Raw genomic sequence first — 22,935 nt, 5'->3', positions numbered from 1 at the left:
CAACTGCCCCAGTAAGTCAAGACTTAACAAAATCTTAATAACACAGATTCAGGATGCCTGCTTAAAACCCAGGCGGACCTGCGATGTCTGTTGCCTAGCAGAAGGCCACAGAATGGTAGATGTAATAGAGACAGGTGGTTCTCAGAGCAACAAGCCAGGAGGTAAGCACCAGGAGCAATGGCTTTGAATCCCAGCTTAATGTACGGCCTTGGGTGAGTTTCTAACCTCTGGCGCCTTATCTGCAAAAGGGAAATGACACTAGCCACCTCACAGGGTTGAAATGAGATTATATCTGAAAGGCATCCAGCACAGTGCCTACCACGTAGGAGGCATCAAGGAAAGGGGGATATTACTCATATGAACAGTCTACTCTCTAAGAACTTCAGAGTCCAATGCCTCCTACCATCCCACTGTGTTGAGAAACCAGGCTGAAGCCACTGACTTTGGATACCACCAAGGGCTTACTCATGTCCTAAGCAACTTCTCCCTCTGTTCTTTGATTTCTTTTTATGTTAATTTTTAAAAATACTCTGCCCATTAAGGCATTTTAGGTTATTCTGAGATGTCTGCCTCACCCTGCGGTCTCACATCACAAACCTTCCCTTACTGAAGAACTCAATCCAAACAGGCAAGCCGTCCAAGAGAAAACCAGTGTCATAAGCCACTTCACAGGGAACATTTGTGCCAGAAGGGACCACAGGTCCCATCCCAACACTCGCTTCAGCAAGGATAGGGTCAGGGCCAGCCCAGGGCAGGTCTGAGCCGATAGAGCTGTGACATTCATAACATCACTCTTAAGAAGTTAGAGTTATGGTGGCAATGATATTAAGCACTAAATATATATATATATATATATATATATATATATATATATATAAAATACAAAGCACTTTATGTATATAATAGGCATTCAAGAAAAATTTTTAAAGCAGTTATCTTTATAGCTAGGCCTGGCAAGATAATGAGATTCTATACACCAAAAGGCATAAGAACACAACGATGACAGAACTCACAGCCCATGAGCTCAAGATAAAATTATAGTCACTATTTCAGGAACAGAAAGTTGGGTCTCATTTTCTCAACCACACTTTCACAGGGAAACTTTCGGTAACTCCAGATAATCTACCAAGGGCCGGTGACCCCTAGTTGCAGGGGTGGGGGTCACTCAGGTCACACACAAAGAAAAAATTCACTTTCTTTTAGGAAAATATAAAAATTTGATTAATCCACGCTGTATGTCAAGAGCAGGCAACAAATTTTATTCCATAGCTAGGAAACACCAAGAAACCACTAAACTTTGGTGGACTAGGGTGGGTAATTTCACCAGTTTTGTGGAGGATGGTGGGCTGGCAGGGAAAAGGAGGGAGGAAGACTAGGAAGAAGGGGAAGGTGGTGAAAAATAAGAGAAAACTACGTGGGGGAAAAAAATGACACAAGCAAATACTAGAGATAGACAAATGGAGAATCGGTCTGAGAGCTGAAGGCAGTAACCCCTGGTTAGAGGTTAGCGTGTGACCACGCCATCATCTGTCACCTGTTGTGTTCTGCCCACCCAGCTGCACTAATCCTTAAATCTCTATAGGGAAATCTACTGGGCTTACCAGGGTGGAAATACATTATTCCCTGAGCACAAATGCTCTGAAAGAGACTTCCAAAAACCAAATCTAAACCTACAGCCTCCACGCTAGTTAAAACTGGTTTCTATTTCTCCTTTATATGGGCTGGCTGGAGTTTTCACTTCTACAGTCTAGTCCACACAATTCTCCAATTCAACCAATGTTCGTGGAAGGCCTAATGTGTGGGGGGACACAGCAGGGAACAAAACAGACGTGACTGCCCCTCACAGAGCTGATCGGCGACACACGGTGGGGAGGGCATCCGTCTTCAGCAGTGCACTAGGTGTTCGCAAAAAGGGAGGGAGGGTGAGCGTAGGGTCTCCTCGGATACTCACATAAATCTTTCAAGGGCAACTCAAAGTCCTAGCTAAGGAAAGGGAAAACGGAGTAAATCTAAAGACTGACAAGAAAGTATTAAACGTTACAGTTTAGAGTGCATCCTGATACAAAACTGTAAGTGTTCAAACTGAACACAGCATTCATTATCTGTAACCACATAGACTGAAATGGATAAACAGCCAGAGTATTTTTTAGTAATACTTAAATACGTTCATAAAGATGACCCAGTCTAATGTATTACAAGATCCTAAAGTACCTTTGGAATCATTAAGAAGCAGATTATGTTTATTGAGTTTTACTGTTAAGTACATTTCTTGTACTTTGAATGTCGGTATCTCATGTTAGGAATCGTGTCTTAACATGTGGCCTAAGATATACCTCAACAAATGGGCTCCATAATCAAACACGTTTGGGAAGTGTTGCACACTCTAAACACCACTTGGAGATTCACAGTGCATTTTAGGAAATTAAGCTTTCTGACAAATCCTGTATGAAAGAAATCTGCCAAACTTAGTCTGAGCCAGTAATTCCCAAACTAATTTGACCACGGACACTTTATTCATTTAATACTTATTAACAGTCCACAAATTGCTTCATGGAACACATGTGGGATACGCTACAGGTGTAGGGGATGATTAATCCGAGAATGCAATTGATTATCAATCTCCCAAGCATTCTGATGAACTGGTGTTTACTATATGCTATAGAAATACAAAAACTTCCCCAATGAATTTCTGACTGGAATTCACTCAACAATAAGCTAACTTAATATATTTTTAAGAAAAATATTTTTAATGAACTAAAATTGGATCTTGATATGTTAATATAAAGGAATTCAAATTCATTATACAATAATTTGACTTTGCTAAACTGCTGAAAACTTATCTTCCCTAAACATGGGTTTTTAAATTTCCAAAGTATATTGAATATCTTAATTTCAAAAGATTCATTTCCTTAAAGAAAAAATACTGAACTAAAAGAATGCTGATATTTACCTCTGCCTATTATCTGATATGCCTAATTACAAATATCTGTAACTGAGATGTGGTATCAACATATATAGTTCATGAATAACAAGCATGGGACTATTATTTCTATGGTTGTGGGGTTATTTATAATTTGACTCCTCCTCCTGAAAAACCTAACCTTAAAGCCTACATTGGAGGTTTCATGGAATCCAATTCCAGGGACTGAAAAACTTTCTTCAGTTAACCACAAAAATGAAACTCAACAAACATTTATTTAACACCTACTATACGCATACCAGTGGATTAAGCACTGTAATGATGAATGTATTTTTCTGGACCCCAACTCAAGACAATGGTCTGACAATGGGCAGAATACTTGAGACTCTTAGAAACACAGGGGACCTCTAGGCAATGTGGATGGCAGAAGAGCAAGCTGCTACACTGGAAATGCTTACAAGACACCTGGGTGAATTCGGGACCCAGGACCCAGGACTCTTTCTTAAAAAGCTATGTTAGTGACTAAAAGTTTGATATTAGTTAATGCAAGATAACCAATATCAGATTTGGGTCAAACACGTGAAAGCTGTTAAAGCTTCCAGATTCAACTTCACCTGTGACGTCTTTTTTTTTTTTTTTTAAGCCAGTTAGGTAGCTTAACATACAAGCATTACAGTGACATTAAGAGCAGCTTAGGTTAATAGTTTAAAACTATCACAGGTTTCTACAAAGACTCTGTAGGAGAAGGAATCCAAATCTGATCATCAGAATGAATTTGAATTTTTAGATAGCGCAAGACAGGGGGAGAAATCACTTCATCTGTGTTATGCAACACTGAAAAAGACTTTTCACTTTTATAGAAAAGGCATGATGACTGCTAGTAATTTAAGACAGAAAATGAACCAATTTCTATCCCTCTAATTTGGGAGGTCTAGCAGTACTCAATAAGCAAGAAAATCAAGACAGTTTTGCAAATGACTCTTAAAACACAGCAGCAACCAGAGGGATGATCCTCAACAATCTGCAGCCATTCATACAGGAATATTTTCCCCTAGTTTAATAACACATAAACCAACGCGTGAATTCCAGCTCTAACATTTCAAATCAGAGAACCCGAAAGCTGCTGCAGTCTGCCTTCATGAACATTTTTTTCCTTTTTCTAAAAAGGAAAAATACCTTCCCTTTAGAAAACCTTAACAAAGACTAAGCCCAGAAACTCTGACAAAACATAGCCAAGGCAATAGGCGCTGGAGAAGACATGCAATTTAAAAACACAGTCACAAACTGTCCCAGTAAGACCGCTTAATAAAAAATTAACCTTGTTCTGCTGAACGCTTCAAAAATCGCGTTTCTGATACTATTTTCTAATTACATATGCTTCAGGTACAACATGCATGCTAATGAAAGTGAACCTCAAATACATGTGCAATGAAGCAAAGCTGATGTTCCAGATTACATTTTAATAGTCCCAAAGAAAATGGAAAACTGCAACTGCATGCTTGTGCAAAGCTGACAGAGGGAAAACGCAACACGGTGGTAGGGTCCAGTACCCCGGCTTCACAGTGCCAGCCGGCCTTCCCTTTCCACCACGAGAACCAAAGGAACAAAGTTCACACTGACTTAACGTTCAGGGTCGCGCCAGAATATCCTGGGCTGGTGTCGGGGGGGGGGGGGGGGGAGGGGGGCGGTGTTCCTCTGTACCCGCTGTTTGGGAGATAATGGATTCAAGAGCCTGGGTCAAGTTCACAGAGGTCCCTCCTGCTCGACACGTCGGGTCGGATGTGTCCCAGGGACCGAAGCCGCGGCTCGGAAAGCGTCTTAAGCACAACTCTACTAAGCACGGTGCCCAGGACTAGGGCTGGTCCGCCTCCAGTCGCTGCCCTGGCAAGACGGCCCGCTGGCGTCCGTCAAAGTCATCCAAAGCCGGGCGACAGGGCACCGCGGCCCGGGAGGGAGCCCCACCCGTCCCTGTGGGAAACCTGCCGCGCCACGGAGCCCGAATTTCACCGCGGACCAAAGCCTCGAAGCCCCTGCCCGCCCGGCACCCCTTACCGTGCTGCCGTTGCTGCTGCCAACGCTTGACTCGGACTCCACGAGGCTGGAGCCGCAGGACCGGGCCGAGGCGGTCGTCGTCTGGCCGGGTGGGAGGCGCGGCCCGCCGGGCTGCAACGGCGGCGCCGCGGGGCCCGGCGCGTCCTCGGCCTCGTTGCCGCCGTGGTACACCACCCGGCTCTCGGAAGCGTGGATGCTCTGGGCACAGCCCATGCTGGAGGCGGCGTCTCCGACACGCTGGCGGGTAGCCGCGAAACGGTCAGTAAACGGCCAGCCCGCCGCCTCGCAGCCGCCTGAGCGGGCGGCGGCGAGCGCCGGTCTCGCGCCAGGAAGTGCGGCCGCACCTTTTATCGCAGTGCGGGAGCAGCAGCTGCGGCGGTGGGGAGGGGCCGGTAGGGAGGGGGCGGTGGGGCGGGCAGCGCACCGCGGCCGCCCCTCCGAACGTGCCCTTCCTGAAGCAGGAGCCGTTAGCCTCCTCCCTTACATCGCCGCGCTCGCCTCGGCCGCGCCGCGCTTCCGGGGAATTTCGGGGGAGGAGATTTGAGCTCTCCCGACCCGAGAGCAGGCGAGTCCGCGCCGTGGGGCGGCACGACCCCCGAGGGAGGTGAGTTTCCTGCTGCGCCCGCTCACCGCCCCGTTCCCGCTCCGCGGCGCTTTAGCAGCCGACTCTCGAGGCTCGGGCACCCACGCCGCTCCGCGAATAAATAAATGCTCCTGGTCCCAGGGCTGGTGGCGGAGAAAGCTAGCCTAGATCTCTCGCCGTTGAGGGGTAGGGGCCGGAGGAAGCCGGTCGGGGCGGCGAGGCAGCGTCCGCCCGGGTAGGGAAGGAGAGACCTCGGCTCCAGTCGGATCTGAAGCCGTGCCGTCGAGAAGCACTGAAGCGGCGGCGCTCACCCGGGAGCTGCGGGCGGAGCGGCTCCGGCTCCGTTAACCGGGCCGGGTCTTCCCGGCAGTACGCCGCGCCCAGCCCCCAGCTGTGACCTCCAGCGGGTGCTGGCGTCAATGCAAAGCAGCTGGGGCGCCCGCCGCCTCCTCCCGGGCCCCTCCCGCCACTGAGCAGGCGCGGCCACGACGGAAGGGGCGCGCTACCCGGCAGCGGGGAGAAAGACTTGCCCAAGGCCACACACAGCCACCCCGGGCCGGTGGGCTCTGATCTCCAGCCTGCGGCCACCAAAACCCAGACCAATGGGTTCGAAAACCGGCTCCGGCTCCATAACTTAGCAGCTGCATGACTAATACATAAGTAGAGATAACGGTCACTATCTCGGAGCCATTAAAAGAGGCCGGTGGAAGGACCTCTGTTTCGGGTGGTCCCAGGCAGGTGGGGTCCGGCGTCATTGTCGGGGGCCGCAGTCCTTGTGCGTTCCCTCCGGCGCCAAGACCTGGAGCACCATGCCCGCCTACACAGGCGACCGGGAGGCTGTGATGCTGGGATGCTAAGAAGCTACATTTAGGGGCAAGCTGGGGATGCCGTCCCACTCTCCTCTTAACCAAAGGACGGGGCGCCCAAGGCCCCAAAGGCTCCTTGCTTGCGGGAGCAGAACCAGGCGTCCGCCGTGCCGGGCGCGGCCTGTGATGACGCGAGACGCGTTGGCAGAACTACATCCCACACATATCGCCAGCGGCTCGCTGTGTGACTTTGAGCGAATCACTTAGCCTCTCTGTGCCTGGGTCTCCTCCCACGATCAGCGAGAGGGTGGCACTCCTGGGCGTCCATCAAGGACCCCGGAGCAGCCCACCTCGGACCCGCCCTTTCTCCCGCCCTCCCTGCGGCTCCCGGTCAGCCGAGACCCCGACGCGACGGGTCCCTTTCCTCTCCCGCCGTCCACACCTTTCCTAGCGCGGCCCTGGCACGACCCTGAGGTGCCAGGGCTCCCGCCTCCAGCCCGGCTACTGTAAAGACCCGGACGCGTGCTCCGGGCTGGAGTCCCTGTTGCAGCGCTGAGACTGCCAGACGGGCTCAGGAGGCGAGTTCCCTGTGGTGACTCGGGCTTCAAGACGAGCCTAAGATCCACAGCCCTGGCGCCCGTCGAGCAGGGTTATCCCGGGCTGGAGATGCGCACCGGGCAGTTTCCCGAGGGCGGCAGAGCTCAAAGGCCGGGTAACCCGAGGGCAGTTCTGTGCTATTGGCCCTCTTTACTAGCCGAGCGGGCCCAAACCACTGGCACCTAACTTACACTATCAAGTTTAAGCACATTTAGCATAAGCACATTTAGCAATCTTATATGTGCCTCCACGCCTTATAAAAGTACCAGCGGCTCAAAGAAGATGTCTTGAAAGACACAGAAAAAGAAATTTACCATCAATTGTAGTGTTTTCTGCCTCTGTTTTGCTGGGTTTTGAATGTAATTTTTCCAGGCAGAATCTGCACTCTTCTAAATAAAGAGTAACTGGTGAAGAAAACGCTTTGAACCGTCAGAGTGCTTGAAAGTCTATCTCACGCCCTCTGTCCTCCCCTCCCCACCTCACTGAGAAGCCGGGCCTTGATGACTCCCGGCACTGACCTTGCCTCCTCCAGGGGCTTCAGGCTGCCCTCTGGGCTCCCCTTCGCAGGCAGGACCTCGGTGTCCTGGGCTCACCTTGGAAATCCTTGAGCCCTGCTCTAATTCGGGGTGGGGACCCTTATCCCCAGCCCCGCCTCGCTGGCCTCCTGCGCTGCCCTTTGCTGTCCTGAGCTGGACTCTTGCCCTCTCTGTTGCCAGAGACCTGTTGGATAGCAGCGTTAACTGATTTCCAGCTCTGCAATTTGGAGACTCTAGACTTAGAAAGCTAAGGCTAAGAACAAAGCAGGAGCAGACAGCAACGGCAGGAGTCCTCTGCCCACTTCTGGGGTCACAAGGAACAACCGCCCACTCACTTTCATCCATACTCTGGAACTCAGCCTGGGACACTCCAGGAAGTCACAGTCTCTCCCCGCCACCCCCCATCTCAGCTTCAACTGCCTAACATCAGTTCCACCCCACCCCTCCTTCCCTGGCCATAATCTGCACCTTGAGGTCCCTGAACACTTCTCTACCCAGTTTCCCCAGACCTCAGTGACAGGGGACACAAAAGGGGTCACAATGACAGAACTAACCCAAACCTCACTGGCATGGGCCACCCACTGGCTCACCCAGGACTCCTGATCCCCTATGAAGAATCCCAGCCCGTGTGGTATGTAGGGGGCTCACGAACCATCCCACTCCTGCTGCAGGAGAGGCACCCCCAGCCATGTGGGTACCCGGAAGTTCCATGGCACGCAGGAGAACATACTCCTCCACCACCCCCCAATCCATTCCCCCAAGCAGAGGTGCTTGATGCCCACCAGGCTCAGAATTGTAGTTGAAGGTCAACTTCAGTTTGGTGTTTTTTTGGGTTTTTTTTTTGCGGTACGCGGGCCGCTCACTGTTGTGGCCTCTCCCGTTGCGGAGCACAGGCTCCAGACGCGCAGGCTCAGCGGCCATGGCTCACGGGCACAGCCACTCCGCGGCATGTGGGATCTTCCCAGACCGGGGCACGAACCCGTGTCCCCTGCATGGGCAGGCGGACTCTCAACCACTGCGCCACCTGGGAAGCCCCCAGTTTGGTTTTTGTTTTTTTTAATGTGGACCATTTTTAAAGTCTTTATTGTATTTGTTACAATATTGCTCCTGTTTTGTGTTTTGGCTCCTTCGCCAGAGGCAAGTGGATCCCAGCTCCCCAACCAGGGATCCAACCGGCACCCCACCCCACCCCACCCACATAGCCCTGCACTGGAAGGCGAAGTCTCAACCACTGGATCGCCAAGGAAGTCCCCTCGAGCAGTTCTTACTCTGCGGTCTCAGGCATGAGGTCAGTGGGGCCGGGAAAGAAGTCACCCAAGGGACAGAGGCCAGCGTGGGCCCCCACCCACCCACTAGCACAGGCCATTCCCAGGAGACTCCTCAGTCCTCATGGCCGCTTCACCAGTTCATGAGAGACATGAAGATGCAGGGTCCCACACAGTTTTATTCTATCTAAAACCCAAACCGACTCCGTTTCCACACCTCTTACACTTAAGCTGACCCTTTTTACAACCGATGCTCCCTCCTGGCTTTATTTCCTCCTCCACCCAGGAGTCAGCGTTCAAAGACTGCTATTGGCACTCAGTTTTCTACTCCTCTCCTCGCCTTCCCCATTGAACTGGACTTGAAGCAGCCACAAGTGGGAGAGATCCTGCACCCTGAGGTGTGAACCCCAACCCTGCCAAACATCCCCTCTCCAAGCTGCTTTCCTCTACTGTAAATCTGGGATTAAGGATATCTACCTCTCAGGGATTAAATGGGCTAACTGACATCAGGTGCCTAGAATAATTACTGAGCGCCTGCATCTTAGCTCCCACCTTCTCCTGGGTCCTTTCCACACCACCTTCCTCCAGGTCTCCGCACAGACTGCCAGCAACTGCTGGAGGAAATAAAATGACCCCGAGGTTCAATACCCCTACAAATCTGTGGCATCAGACTTCACCAGGTTCATTTCTCTAGCTTTCAAACTTTTGTACAATGTAATTTTTTTAATGTCTTTATTGGAGTATAATTGCTTTACAATGTTGGTTAGTTTCTGCTGTATAACAAAGTGAATCAGCTGTATATATACATATATCCCCATATCCCCTCCCTCTTGCATCTCCCTCCCACCCTCCCTATCGCACCCCTCTAAGTGATCACAAAGCACCGAGCTGATCTCCCTGTGCTATGCAGCTGCTTCCCACTAGCTATCTATTTTACATTTGGTAGTGTATATATGTCAATTCTATTCTCTCACTTCGTCCCAGCTTACCCTTTCCCCTCTCCGTGTCCTCAAGTCCATTCTCTACGTCTGCGTCTTTATTCCTGTCCTGCCCTAGATTTCTACAATGTAATTTTTAAATTGTTTTAAAATTACACATTTTATAATATACACATTAATACATGCTAGAAAAATAGGAAAAGGAAAAGCAAACTTAGCAGAAGTATATAAAGTGTGCAGAGGCAAAGGAGAGTCTCTCTTCCTTCCCACTCCCTTCCTTCCATAGAGGTAACTACTGTTAACAGTTTGGACCATATGCTTCCAGACCTGCTTCTATGTTAAATATTATACACACACACACAGCTATTAGGATATCACAAACAGGGCTGCCGTGAACATCCTTGAATGTATCTTTTTCTGTAAGGTGGACTGCTAAAAGTTGAATTGCTTGGTGAAAAAGTTATGTACCCCTCAGCCCACCCCAGCTCCAGAAGGGATGAGGGGAAATGAAAACATAGAGCCTGGCTGAGCTGAGGGACTGAGAAGGGGGAGCTCTTTGGACATGCCCTCTGCTCCTGGATAAGGGGGATCCAGCCACCCCCAGATGCAAGGCCTCTGTTGATCATCCTCTCCAGGCCCCTGGCCTCCTTATCTTTATTTCTGTCTGTACTCCCAAGCCTTTAGTAAAGTGTTTGAATGTTCCAGCCTTTCTCAGATAAGGGAGGGACTGGATGATCCGCCCCTAGGCCAGAACTGTAAGGAGGGAGCAGCACTTCCTATAGGTGAGAACAGTAGAGAGAAGCCCCCAGGTGCTGTCCTCTCACTCCAGAATTCAGACGTACACCTGCATTTCTCTCCTCTATTTGGCTCCAGACCTTGGTACTCGTGTTTCTCCTGGAGCTCAGGATTGACAACCTAATGTGGACCCCCTTCCTCAAAACGACCTTATTAGCTCCTGCCGTCTCAGACTCCTCCACTCCCAACAAGGAGCTCTGCCCCCAGTGCCAGCTCCCTGGCTCCATCCACACTTTCCCACCACACCAGTGGGTCATATCCTCTCCCACCTACTGGAGAAAGTCCCAAATTCCTAACACTGCTGTATTTGTTTGTAAAGGTCAGAGACCAACTCCACTAGTTCAGCCAGGGTAGGTACTTACTGCTTCATTTCCCAAGAATACCGGAAGAGAAGAATACAGGGACCCAGATGCCACTAGGACCGTCTCGCTGTCCTGACACCTCAGCTCTCTTCATGTCGCACTGGATCCCACAAATTCTGTGACCGGTTCTGCCTTCCTCCTCTGAAAAGTGCACTGTCCAGGTGTGTGCAGGGGGAGACAAGCATGGGGCAGTGCGGGGGAGGAATCTGGTATCTTGGGGGAAATTCACAGGGTCTGCCCTGCAGGTCATGTTGTTATTTAATAACAACAGTCCATGCCTCCCTCTACCCTGGACCCAGTGCCCCAGCCCTGGCTCCGTCCCTGGCCTCACTCCCCCTCCCGGGTAGGTGGGACTGGCCTCAGGTTTCCTCAGGAATGGCCTTCTCAAGAAGCAGGTCACAGGGGGGTCAAGTGACATGCCAAGGTCACACAGCTGGATGGGCCACAGCCAGGACCCATGAAGTCCTCCAGCTCTTGTTCTTTCCCTGGGGGCTCATCCCAACCCACCCAGCCTCCCAACCGCCCAGCCTGTGGCTCTCAGCCAAATTCCACCTGAAAAGAGCACTTGGTTTCTAGGGGCCAGGAATGCTGTTGACTGCCCCTCCTTCAGGGCAGGAACAGGGGAGCAACACAGGGTCTCCTGGCCTGGAGGAGGAGAGCAGTGTGTCCAGGCAGCCCTGAGATGGAACCTGTGACAGCGATGACACCGGCCAGCCTGTGTGACAAGCACTTCACGTGTGTGAGCTCACGTATTCCTCAAAACGGCCCCATGAAGTGGTTACTATTGCTCCTCCCGCTCCCCTACCCCTGCCCCCATTTTACAGACGAAGACACTGAGGTTTTTTAGAACGAGAGCTGATGCAGGTCTTTAATAACCCAATACCCACCCTTTACAAAGGCTCTTAAAAACAGAAGATGCTTCTTTAATACAATGAAGCATATTTATTTCCAGCTAAGAGCTTTCAAGATATTTAATAATGAAGCACTAGAACACTCCCCAGGGCTGGGACTCAGCGGGTCTACTCTAAAGGGTGCCCCAAGACCAAGAAGCACTTGACTAGAGCATAATTAATGGATTCAGAAATAAAACGAAAGGCAACAACCAGCGCTGCTATTAGCCAATGTTATCTAGATGGTCTGAGAAGTGCAATGAGACGTGGCTTAGAAATTAGAACTGGAGATAAAACTGATCATTAATGGCAAGTAATGTCGCTTTATACTCAGAATACGCAGAAATCAATTCAAGAGTTCTCAACATGAAAGGTTTCCCTACAGTGACCAGATTAAAAGTAAAAAGTAGTACTCTAGACTATCAATGGCCCAATAGAAAATATAATGACAAAAATCACGCTAAGTGCCGGGTTCTGGCTCGGCCCTTATATGGAACCCATGTTTCCCCAGACCTCACCTTGGTCACCATGGTGGTAATGACCCACATTTTGCTGGCTCTTTCCCCCTCTACTAAGGCAGGCCTCCAGCCTCCTGCAACGTTTCAGCCAGTTGCTTCTGGGAGTGTCTGAGGGGGTCTGGGGTGAGGCAGTGAGATCACCCCCCACTCTCTCTCTTCTGCTGGCACCCCACACCATGTTAACAGCTGGGCCCTGGCACCGACTCCTGAGGCTGTGAAAGCTGAGGCCCTGGAGTCCTCAGGGTGCTGAAGCTCCTCTGGGCTCCAGGCACAAGTCGGGGAAAAGACACACTTACAGGGTCACCAGCCGCGTCTCAGGTTGCCCAAGACTCTCCTCTCCAGGTTTTCACACTGAACGTCCTGCACCCTGGGAAACCCTCAATCCCAGGCAAACCAGGCCGACCGGTCACCCTACACCTTCATACACACGCGTGTGCGCACACACACAGTGTCTCACTTTGTCTCCTAGGCCCTGAAGGCATGCTGTTTGCGCCCTGTGTCTGGCAGAGTTTATATCTGGGCAAAGAGCCCTTCCAGCGTCAGTTCACAGATTTTCTACTGGGGACTCAGACTCACGCTCACCCCTGGGTAGAGCAGGGAGACCCCAGAGCCCTGCGGCTTCCCCGTTCTCCTCCCTCCCCTGACGCACATGCTCCTTCCCACCCCTTCCATCCACCCGCCACAGCTTAAACCTGGAATTTGCGCTACAAAGAAGCATCCCCGTCTAAATATCCCCAAAGCCCTGAGAGGATGATGTTGTCATCTTTTCGCTATTGGAGAGAACATGGAGGCTCGGGGAGGTTAAGTAACTTGTCCTAGGTCACACAGAGAGCAGACGGCAGAACCTGGGTGCACACTGTGCCCTAACTGACGCCAAAGCCCAACCTGTCCCTACTGTGCAAGCACTTCCATGAAAATAAGTTTTGGCGATAGTAAGTTACATACGGGAAACTGAGGAGCGAAACATCACTGACGCTTGAGAAGCAGCAAGTGAATATGATACACCCCAGAGCGACTGTGGGCTGCTTCAGTCCCAGGATAAACGGGAGGCAAAATGCAAAGCAGCACACTGTTCACCGAAAGTATTTGGGGCTTTTTAAATGTCAGCCGCAACGATCATGAATCACTCCTCTTAAAGCTCTTGATCCAAAGTAACCCTCCTTTTTCCTCTGGCCTCTCTTCTGATTCATCAAGTTGCTTCTGATGGCCTGAATCACCCGCCCTGAGTTCTGGGTCTCAGGCCTCCCACCTCCCATGGGAAAACTGTCATTCCCTTCTCTCGGGAGGGGTGTCCTGTATAAGTGTGCCCAAGCCTGCTTGCAGGGGAGAGAAGACTTTGGAGGGGAAAGACTCCAGCCTAAGAAGCAGTGCAGCTGGAAAAAGTCACAGTAGCAGGCTGGGCCTCATAATAACCGGGGTCCCAGATTCATCCCTTCATGTACAGACTCTGCTGAGCGTCTAGCAAGTGTAGGCACTGGGCTGGATACTGCCGATACAGTGATGGCCAAATAGCCCCTGCCTATCAATGGAGCTCATAATCTGGGGTGGAAGGCAGCCTCCTTCATTCAACTCCATCAGAGTATAATTATAAGCTGATGAATGCTGTGACGTCCAAGGAGCTCTGATTGTGTAGCACAGTGGGAAATGACTTAACCTTGAACAGAGGAGAGTGAGCACCAGGATGTTTTCCCTGAGCTGAAATATGAATGGATAGCTGTTTTTCCTGCCCAGCACCCATTCATCCTTATAGCTACCTAATTTTCCTCTGGGAAACCACAGTCACGCCTAGTATCAACTCAAATTATTTGGGTGGAATGTTTAGTATGTACCACATCCCCAGCCACAGAAATTGATTTCGAGATAGGCACGTGATCCAATCCAGAGTTAATGTGTGTTGATGTTACTGCTTGAACCCCTGATCAAGCCATACCTGAAGTCCGAACTATGCTGGGACTTTTCGGCTTTAACCACTTCTGCTTTTGATTAAGCCTCTTTGGGTCTAAATTTTGGTCTCTTGCAATTAAAAATGTCCTATCTGGGCTACAAAGTAATTACATTAAAAAGTATATAGGAAGGAACATTCCAGGCAGAGGTAAGAGAAAGCACAGAGTACAAAGGCCCTGAAGTGAGAGGCAGGAGCAGGGTAGGTTCAGGAACTAGCCCCTTCTAAGCTGTTGGCCACTTTTCTGAAGCTCCTTACGATCATTTCCTTTTGAGCCTTCACAAGAACTCTGAGATGAGTATTACCATGCCTATTTTATAGATGAGGAAACTAAAACTCACACAGGGGAGGTGACCTGCTCCAGGTCACAGAATAAGGACACCAACCCAGGCCTCTCTGACTCTGAGATCCATGCTGTTCACCTTCATCTCACATGTTTCTGTCCCACATAGGATCTAACGGGACCTCCATCCCTTCTTTTCCATCCCACTCCTCTGACCAGCTGGTTTCTAGTTGGGTTCAGCCCATGGAGGCACAGAAGAGGTTAGAATGTAGGAGGAAGTGAAAAGCCAGTCTGGCTCTGGCAGCATCACGGCAGTGGCTGCAGCTGGGTTGGTGGCAACAGTAGCTGGCGGTGAGCATAGGGGCGGCACCTCTAGCAGCTCAGCAGCAAGGTGTGTGTCCTCCTGGGGCCTGGCAGCTTCCTGATCCCTTTGGAAACACCCTTGTCATGCTTCTGCGTCTCCCGCTCTTCCAACACCTTTTAGCCAATTCCTCTCATCAACACTGCTTTGCCTGAGATATCTCGAGTGGTTTGTATTTTGCTGGCTGGCCATGGATTGATGTAATCATTGATAGGGTGACTGTTACAAACAGTCTCACTGGCAGAAGGTGTTACTGCCAGCTGCTGCCGGGGTAGTCTGCTGGGCTCAACAAACAGCGGATAATGCAGGGATGGCAGGGATGGGGTCTGATCTTGCTCTGCCTGCCTTCAGAGCTTTTAACTACCAAGCCATAGCAACTTCTCATTAAGGCAGGGAAGACTGTCTACCTCCTACTGAGCCAAACATCAAGGGCTTGAGTTAACTCTGGAGAATTATGTCCCAGGCTGCCCATGGACTTAAGGTGACTCTAGAGAGAAAAGTTTTCAGAGGGAATCAGATTTTTAGTTCCAGACTCGAGATCACCTAGGCCAGGACCAACAGGTTGTGATGAAATAGCCTGCCCAAGAGTCAGAACTGCATTCACCCCTGACTGCCACCAGCTCCTGTGTGACCTGACTTGAGAAAGTCCCCCTCCCCCTCCAGTCCCCACCTATGAAAGGAGGAGCTGAACCATGGCAGACACGGTGTGTTTCCTCCCCAACACACCGTGAAGGGCCTGGGAAGCCGTTCTCCTCTCACCTGCTTCCCAGGCCCTTCCCAGCCCATGGGGTGATGCTTGATGGGTTCCAGCCAATCGCAGTCACTCCTTTCCCTGTGTCAGAGATTGGTTTAGTCATGAGCTCGCGACACACCCCTGGTCAATGGGATGTAGGGAGTCTCTGGGGGATGGTGCGGAGAGGGGTTTCTGGGAAGGTTTTCCTCACTCTGAAAATAGAGACACGAGAGAGACACCTGACTGCTTTCTGCCTACAGAATGGCTGGGCAAGAAAGGGATGCCTGGTGCTGTTTCAGCAACCTGACCACCGTGAGGGAGAGCTGCCAACACCTGAGGGCAGCAGAGTGGAAAGATGGACAGAATCTGTGTCCTCGCTATCCTGAGTGTAATCCCATAACCGCCCAACATCTGAACTCCTTGTTAGGTGGCGTAAAACAGTTTTGTTGTGTAAGCTATTTTTAGTTGGGCCTTCTGTTATCTGCAGCCCAAAGCCTTCCACCTGACATATGAGGCCACCCGATGAACTTCCCTGTCCTTCTTAGATCTAACATTTTGTGATCCAGCTCCTCTTTTCAAAGGGGCAAGAGGGGACTTGTCCAAGGCCACACCATGCGTGTGGTGGAGCCAGGACCCCAAGCTGCTGCATTCTCTCCTACCATATACCCCTTTACCCCTTTGCGCGAGCCCTTCACGCAGTGATGGACATCAGTTCTTGTTTCAAAGAAATGCTTCATTGTGTCACTCATAACTTCTCTGAGTTGAAGGGGAGTATGGGACTGGATAAAGATGACCCTAGAGGACTTCCCTGGTGGCGCAGTGGTTAAGAATCTGCCTGCCAATGCAGGGGACATGGGTTTGAGCCCTGGTCCGGGAAGATCCCACATGCCGCGGAGCAGCTCAGCCCGTGCGCCACAACTACTGAGCCTGTGCTCTATAGCCTGCGAGCCACAACTACTGAGCCCACATGCCACAACTACTGAAGCTCGCACACCTAGAGCCTGTGCTCCACAACAAGAGAAGCCACCACAATGAGAAGCCTGCATACCGCAATGAAGAATAGCCCCAGCCTGCGGCAACTAGAGAAAGCCCAAGTGCAGCAACGAAGACCCAACACAGCCAAAAATAAATAAATAATAAATAAATTAAAATAAATTTAAAAAACAAAACAAAAAGGAATGGAGGGCCCAGAGACAACACAGATGGACAGAGAAAAATGCCTTAGAATGATTAATATCCTCAGAGACATAGGGAATGGTATTGCACCCATGAAACAGAAACAAGATGTTAAAAACAAAGAAAATCTAATCATAAGGAAGAAATTTGAAAATTAAAATCATAGCAGCAGGAAAAAAGTTGAGAGAGAAGTTGGAAGATAAGTTTAAGGACAATTTCCAGAAAACAAACAAAATCACAAACAAAGAGACCACAGAAGGAAGGTAAGAAAAGTAGACGATAAATCCAGAGGGTCCAACAGTCAAATAATAGTTCCAGAAAAAAGAATAGAGGAAGTGAAAGAAAATTATCAAGGAATGATTTAAAAAAACTTCCCAGAGGACTTCCCTGGTGGCACTGTGGTTAAGAACCCGCCTGCCAATGCAAGGGACATGGGTTCGATCTCTGGTCCGGGAAGATCCCACATGCCGCAGAGCAACCAAGCCTGTGTGCCACAACTACTGAGCCCGTGCTCTAGAGCCCGTGAGCCACAACTACTGAAGCCCATGTGCCTAGAGCCCGTGCTTGGTGACGAGAGAAGCCACCGCAATGAGAAGTCCGCGCACCGCAATGAAGAGTAGCCCCCGCTCACCTCAATTAGAGAACACCCGCAGCAACAAAGACCCAATGCAGCCAAAAATAAATAAATAAATTTAAAAACAAAACAAAACAAAACTTCCCAGAGCTTAATGACACAAAATTGCAGATTGAAAGGCCCACCTTGAAAAGATACACATACCCCCAATGTTCATAGCAGCATTATTTACAATTGCCAAGATATGGAAGTACCCTTATCAATAAATGAATGGATAAGGAAGATGTGAGACCTAGTATTCCACTGTGTGTGACGCACACACAGTGGAATACTAGTCAGCCATAAACAAGAATGACATTTTGCCATTTGCAGCAAAATGGATGGAGTTGGAGGGTATGATGCTAAGTGAAATAAGTCAGACAAAGAAAAATACTGTGTGATATCACTTATATGTGGAACCTAAAAAATACAACAAACTAGTGAATATAACAAAAAAGCAGACACAAATATAGAGAACAAACTAGTGGTTACCAGTGGAGAGAGGGAAGGGGGGAAGGGCAATATAGGGGTAGGGGAATTAGAGATATAAATTCTTAGGTATAAAATAAGCTACAAGGATATATTGCACAATACAGGGAATATAGCCAATATTTTATAATAATTATAAATGGAGTATAACCTTTAAAAATTGTGAATCACTATATTGTACACATGTAACTTATATAATATTATATATCAATTAAAAAAAGGCCCACCTAATTCCCAGCACAATGAATGGAAAAAGATTCATTATGACATTAGAACACCAAGGATAAAGAAATGATTCTAAAAGCTTCCAGGAAGGAAAAAGCCATTCATATAGAGATGATCAAAAATCAGCATGAATGGCATCAGCTTTCTCAGCCTCAACACTGGGAACCAGAATACAGCTGGATAAAATCTTCAAAACTGTAAGAGAAAATTATTTCCAAACTTAAATTCCATTCCCTGCCAAACTAGCAACCTAGCATAATGATAGAAGAGAGACATTTTCAGGTAAGCGATGTCTCAGAAAATGTTATCTCCTGTGTATGCATTCTCCACCAAAATGAGAAAGACAAGAAAATAGTTGATCCACACCAGAGGGAGGTGTAGGAAAGTCCCAGGTGACGGCTGTACAGCAGGCTGGAGTCAGTGGATGGAAGGCTCCAAAAGGAATATCTCCAGGAAAAAAGTGAATCAGGGACTTCCCTGGTGGCACAGTGGTTAAGAACCCACCTGCCAATGCAGGGGACATGGGCTCGAGCCCTGGTCCGGGAAGATCCCACATGCTGCAGAGCAACTAAGCCTCTGCGCTGCAACTACAGAGCCTGTGCTCTAGAGCCCAAGAGCCACACCTACTGAGTCCGCATGCTGCAACTACTGAAGCCCGCGAGCCTAGGGCCTGTGCTCCGCAACAAGAGAAGCCACCACAATGAGAAACCCGCGTGCCACAACGAAGAGTAGCTCCCGCTCGTGGCAACCAGAGAAAGCCCATGTGCAGCAATGAAGACCCAACGCAGCCAAAAATAAAATTAATTAATTTAAAATAAAAGGTGAATCAGATATAGTGTCTGATGTTTGACCCTACAGAAACTAGGTCTCAAGGTCTCTGGCTTAAAAAAAAAGTATTCTTTAAAAATTTAGGAAGAATTAATGATAACTGCAAAGAAAACTCAGCAACAAAGAGGAGGCAAACATTGTATTATATGAACTTGAAAATGTACACATTATAACATTTCTGATACTGAGATGCATCCTGCAAACTATGGAGTGTCACAGTTTAGTTTCTTCGTGGTACATAAATAATGGTGCATCTTACAATATTAGATTAGGAGAATTATAGTGATATCTCCAGAAGGATAAAAAGATGTGCAAGGAAGGAAATGTAATTATAGTGGTTCATGAATGAACAAGACATACAGCCATAATGAGGTAAATAAGCATTAATGGAATATGGTCTTTACCAAAAATTGTGATATTACCATATTGGGAGGATGAAAGAAGGAAAAGTAGGGCATGAGTGGTATAAAATAGTCAATGATCCATCCTCCATAACGGGGAGTAAAAATACAGCATCTAAAATCAATACTTCAAAAAAAAAAAGCAATATGAGTACATTATTTAGAAATATGTAGGTAGCTACCAGAAGAAGCAACTGAGAGTCTGAAGGAGGGATTCAGGGATGGGGAAAGTGGGGTAGGGAATTGCTGGAATTTCTTTTCTGTTGTTGTTATAAACCTTATGGTACTGTCTGGCATTTAAATCATGTATATGGAGTACTCTGGTTTGGATGGAATGAAAAAAGGAAATGAGGGAAGGAGGGAATAAATCGGGAATTCTCCATGGATCCCAGCCTCGAATCAGGATGGCTGGGGACGATGCCCCTTTATGAAATCCGATTGATGGGAGGGGAAACTGAGCAATTGGAAGGGACTCCCATTATGGGGAGATTGAACCCTCCTGTAGTGGGATGGTAGATCCTGCCAGGAGAATTTTGTTTTCAGGTCCTGCACTCCTTTAGAGGCGCTGACTTCCTCAAAAGAAGGAGGTGGCTCCCAGCAGCGGCTTCACCCAGGCCCTCCTGGGGTTCTGCTCTCTGCAGCCTTGGAGCCAGGGATCCAGGCTGGGGTGGGGTCATCACAGTCTGGCAGCACCGACCTGTTCTCTTACAGTGCCTTGGGCACCAGCCGGGAGGGAACAGCAGATGCACCCACTCCACCTGGTGGAGGAAGGGAGATTGCAGCCCGGAGTCCTGGATTTTTGCAAAAGTTTCCCTGTTGGGAAGAAGCACTACTTTGCTACTCGGTTGTTACAAACTAGTCCTCAATTTCATCTTCCTCTTAATTTAAACACTCTGTGACCAAACATCTTTGATTCCTACTCCGGAGCTGCTCCAGCTATCCACTGCTGTATAATAAACCCTCCCAAACCTAGTCACACCAAACAACCACTGTCTGTTATGCTCTAGGATTCAGTGAGTCAGGAATTTGGATGGGGTTCCACAGGGTTGGCTTGTCTCTCTATTCCATGGTGTCTGAGGCCTCAGCTGGGAAGATGCCAATGGATGGGGGCTGGAACCACCTGGAGGCTCCTTCACTTATATCTAGCGTTTTCGGCTGGATGACTTGAAGGCTGGCTCAGCTGGGATGGCTGGCTTAGTGCCCCCATGTGACCCCTCTTTGTGGGTTGGGCTTCCTCAAGGCATGGTAGTCTCAGAGTCGTGAAACCTCTTACCTGGTAGATCAGGGTGCTAGGAGTGGATATCCCAGTGAACAAGGCCAAAGCTGCCTGTCCTTTTATGACCCAGTGCTATGGACTGAACGTTTGTGTCCCTTCGAAGTTCGTTTGTTGAAATCCTGATCTCCAATGTGATGGTATTTAGATGTGGGGCCTTTGGGAGGTAATTAGGTTTAGATGAGGTCATGAGAGTAGAATCCCATGATGGGTTTAGTGACCTTATAAGAAGACAAATGAGCGACCAGAGCATGCCCCCCAGCCTCAGTCAAGGGAGGACACTGCCAGAATGTGGCCATCTGTAAACAAGGAAGAGGGCTCTCACCATATGCCAGATCTGCCAGCACCTTGATCTTGAACTTCCCAGCCTCCAGAACTGTGAGAAATAAATGTGTGTTGCTTAAGCCATCCAGTCTGTGCTATTTTGTTATAGCAGCCCAAGCTGACTGAGACACCCAGCCTCCGAAGTCCCACAGCATTGTTTCCCCCAGACTCTATTGGTCAAAGTGGTCACAAGCCTGCCCAGATGAAAGGAGAGGGGACATAGAGTGGCCTCTGAAAGGGAATGTGCAGCCATCTTTGTAAGCCGCCACAGAAGTCCAATACTATTAACCAGAACGAGAATAATTTAAAGTATTTTACACATATATCTGTTCATTGGGTAGATTAACGAGGAAGGCAAAGCATTACGATAGTTAAGAGTCTGGGATTAAAGTCAAACAGAACTGAGTTCAAAAAATTGAGCTGCGGGACACCACCTCACTCCTCTACACCTCAGTTCCCTCGCTGGCCAAATGGGGAGAGTAATATCTCCTTCATAGGTTGTGTTCGTTTTTGGTTTTGTTTTTGAGGATTACACAGGATGGCATATGCAAATAACTTATGCCACAGTAAGCATTCAGAAAAGGTTAGTTCCTTTTCTCTAGGTGATTTCAAAAGCTGAATTTCCATTATTTCTATTATCTCAAAACTTTTAAAAGTTGTGCTACCATTCCAAGTCTTTACAGATATATAGAAAAAAATAGCTGCCTTTCCTCAGGGGACAACACCTCCATTCTTTGAGGGACTTGTCCAACCCCTTGTCTCCAACCATGCTGTCCAACAGGAGCTACCATCTTCTGCCTCCTGGGTCACAGTGATAGATCGGGGAGTGGACCAAAGAGCCAGACTGGACCCACCATTACACCCCCACCTTCCAGGCCTTAGTGGTTGCTCTGGAAGAGGGCCTATGACCCCAGAGGATCAAGCACACTCTTGAAGATTTGCCCTTTTTTTTCCCAACTAGCTATCAGGGAAGTGAGCTCCCATGTGAATCCATGATTTTCTGATGGCCAGGATCCCAGCCTTAGGGAGAAAGCCAGGTCAACAGCAGGAGGTCACTGTGTACACAGGAAGAAACAAATCCAAAGAAAAGCAGGGACTGAGAGGTACAGAGAGAGGCCTGGACCCACCCCTGAGCCCCGTGGCCTGGAGCTGTCCCCCTGCAACTTCCTGGTTAGACAGCCCCTCATTTCCTTTTCTCCTAAACTATTTGATTTGTTTTCTGTCATTTAGAACCAAAAGAATTCTGAGTAAAATACCACTCTGACTTATATAGTTTTTATTAAAAAGTTAAATTGTTCATAAACTCCAGTACTTTCGCTGCTATAGGGAAACAAATAAATGACTGTGACACACCTCCCAAGTGATAAAGCCCACGGGTGTGTTGAGAGCTGCTGGATTGAGCTTCCTGCAATCCATTCCAGTTTAGACAGATGAAATTGATTCACTGAGTGATGAAACTTTTCAGCTGGAGGGCCACCTCCTTTCCCAAACGAGCCACCAGATTTTCTCACCTATGGGTTCTGTTCTCACCAGTATGACCCTGGTCCCTGCCTCCGGCATTTGGTCACACTCTGGCTCAGAGCAGCTGACATTGCAAAACCCAGCTTGCTCCAGGCCCCAACAAAGGAGATTAGAGGAGATTAGAGATATTTGCCCTCAGGGCACTGGGAAGAAAAGATCCCTTGAGAGCTGTGTGCTTTGATACAGTTTATTTCTCCTCTAATTGAGGAGTTGGCTTTGAAAAAAAAACAGTTCCGGTTAGAATATAAATAAGTGATGCCTCTAAAAGTAGAAAAGAATCTTATTGAGAAACTAACTTTCAGGAGATAAAAGCAATCTTTAGTTTACAAAGTGAGTTTCCCATCCCAACCCTAAATGACTTATCTTTTTTTCTTGGAAAGAAAAACAAAATTTTTGCTTGGGAAAACATGTGTCCTTTGTCAGTTGGAGCTGAATGACAGAAGCAGTCCGTGTAGTAGCTTCCCAAGCCTCGTCAGACTCACTCACATTGGTTTAAGCACATGC

The 22,935-nt window shown here is 48.7% G+C and overlaps 1 protein-coding gene and 1 long non-coding RNA gene across 5 annotated transcripts in view; one reads left to right on the top strand and one right to left on the bottom strand.

The window, feature by feature from the left end:
- The window catches only part of PDE8A (phosphodiesterase 8A), a 134,775-nt gene extending 129,379 nt beyond the window's left edge, over window positions 1–5,396 (bottom strand). The window contains exon 1 of the mRNA XM_033852193.2: window positions 4,973–5,396. Coding sequence (XP_033708084.1) covers window positions 4,973–5,185 — 213 coding nt within the window. The 5' untranslated portion in view covers window positions 5,186–5,396. The remainder of the gene's footprint in view (window positions 1–4,972) is intronic.
- Window positions 5,397–5,409: 13 nt separating this feature from the next.
- LOC117311147 (uncharacterized) lies at window positions 5,410–17,938 on the top strand. 4 transcript variants are annotated; one of them, XR_012330298.1, is made up of 5 exons: window positions 5,410–5,576; window positions 8,630–8,782; window positions 9,046–9,157; window positions 10,812–11,015; window positions 11,431–17,938. It is a non-coding gene; the product is annotated as an uncharacterized lncRNA (long non-coding RNA). The 4 variants fall into 4 exon arrangements; XR_012330297.1 differs by having other exon boundaries at window positions 5,413–5,576; window positions 8,630–9,157; XR_004525310.2 differs by lacking the exon at window positions 9,046–9,157 and having other exon boundaries at window positions 5,418–5,576.
- The last annotated feature ends 4,997 nt before the right edge of the window (window positions 17,939–22,935 follow it).

Source organism: Tursiops truncatus, chromosome 2, assembly GCF_011762595.2.
Source record: "Tursiops truncatus isolate mTurTru1 chromosome 2, mTurTru1.mat.Y, whole genome shotgun sequence".
NCBI lineage: Eukaryota > Metazoa > Chordata > Mammalia > Artiodactyla > Delphinidae > Tursiops > Tursiops truncatus.
Note: the sequence above shows the minus strand (reverse complement) of the source record. Positions and strands in the feature narration are given on the sequence as shown.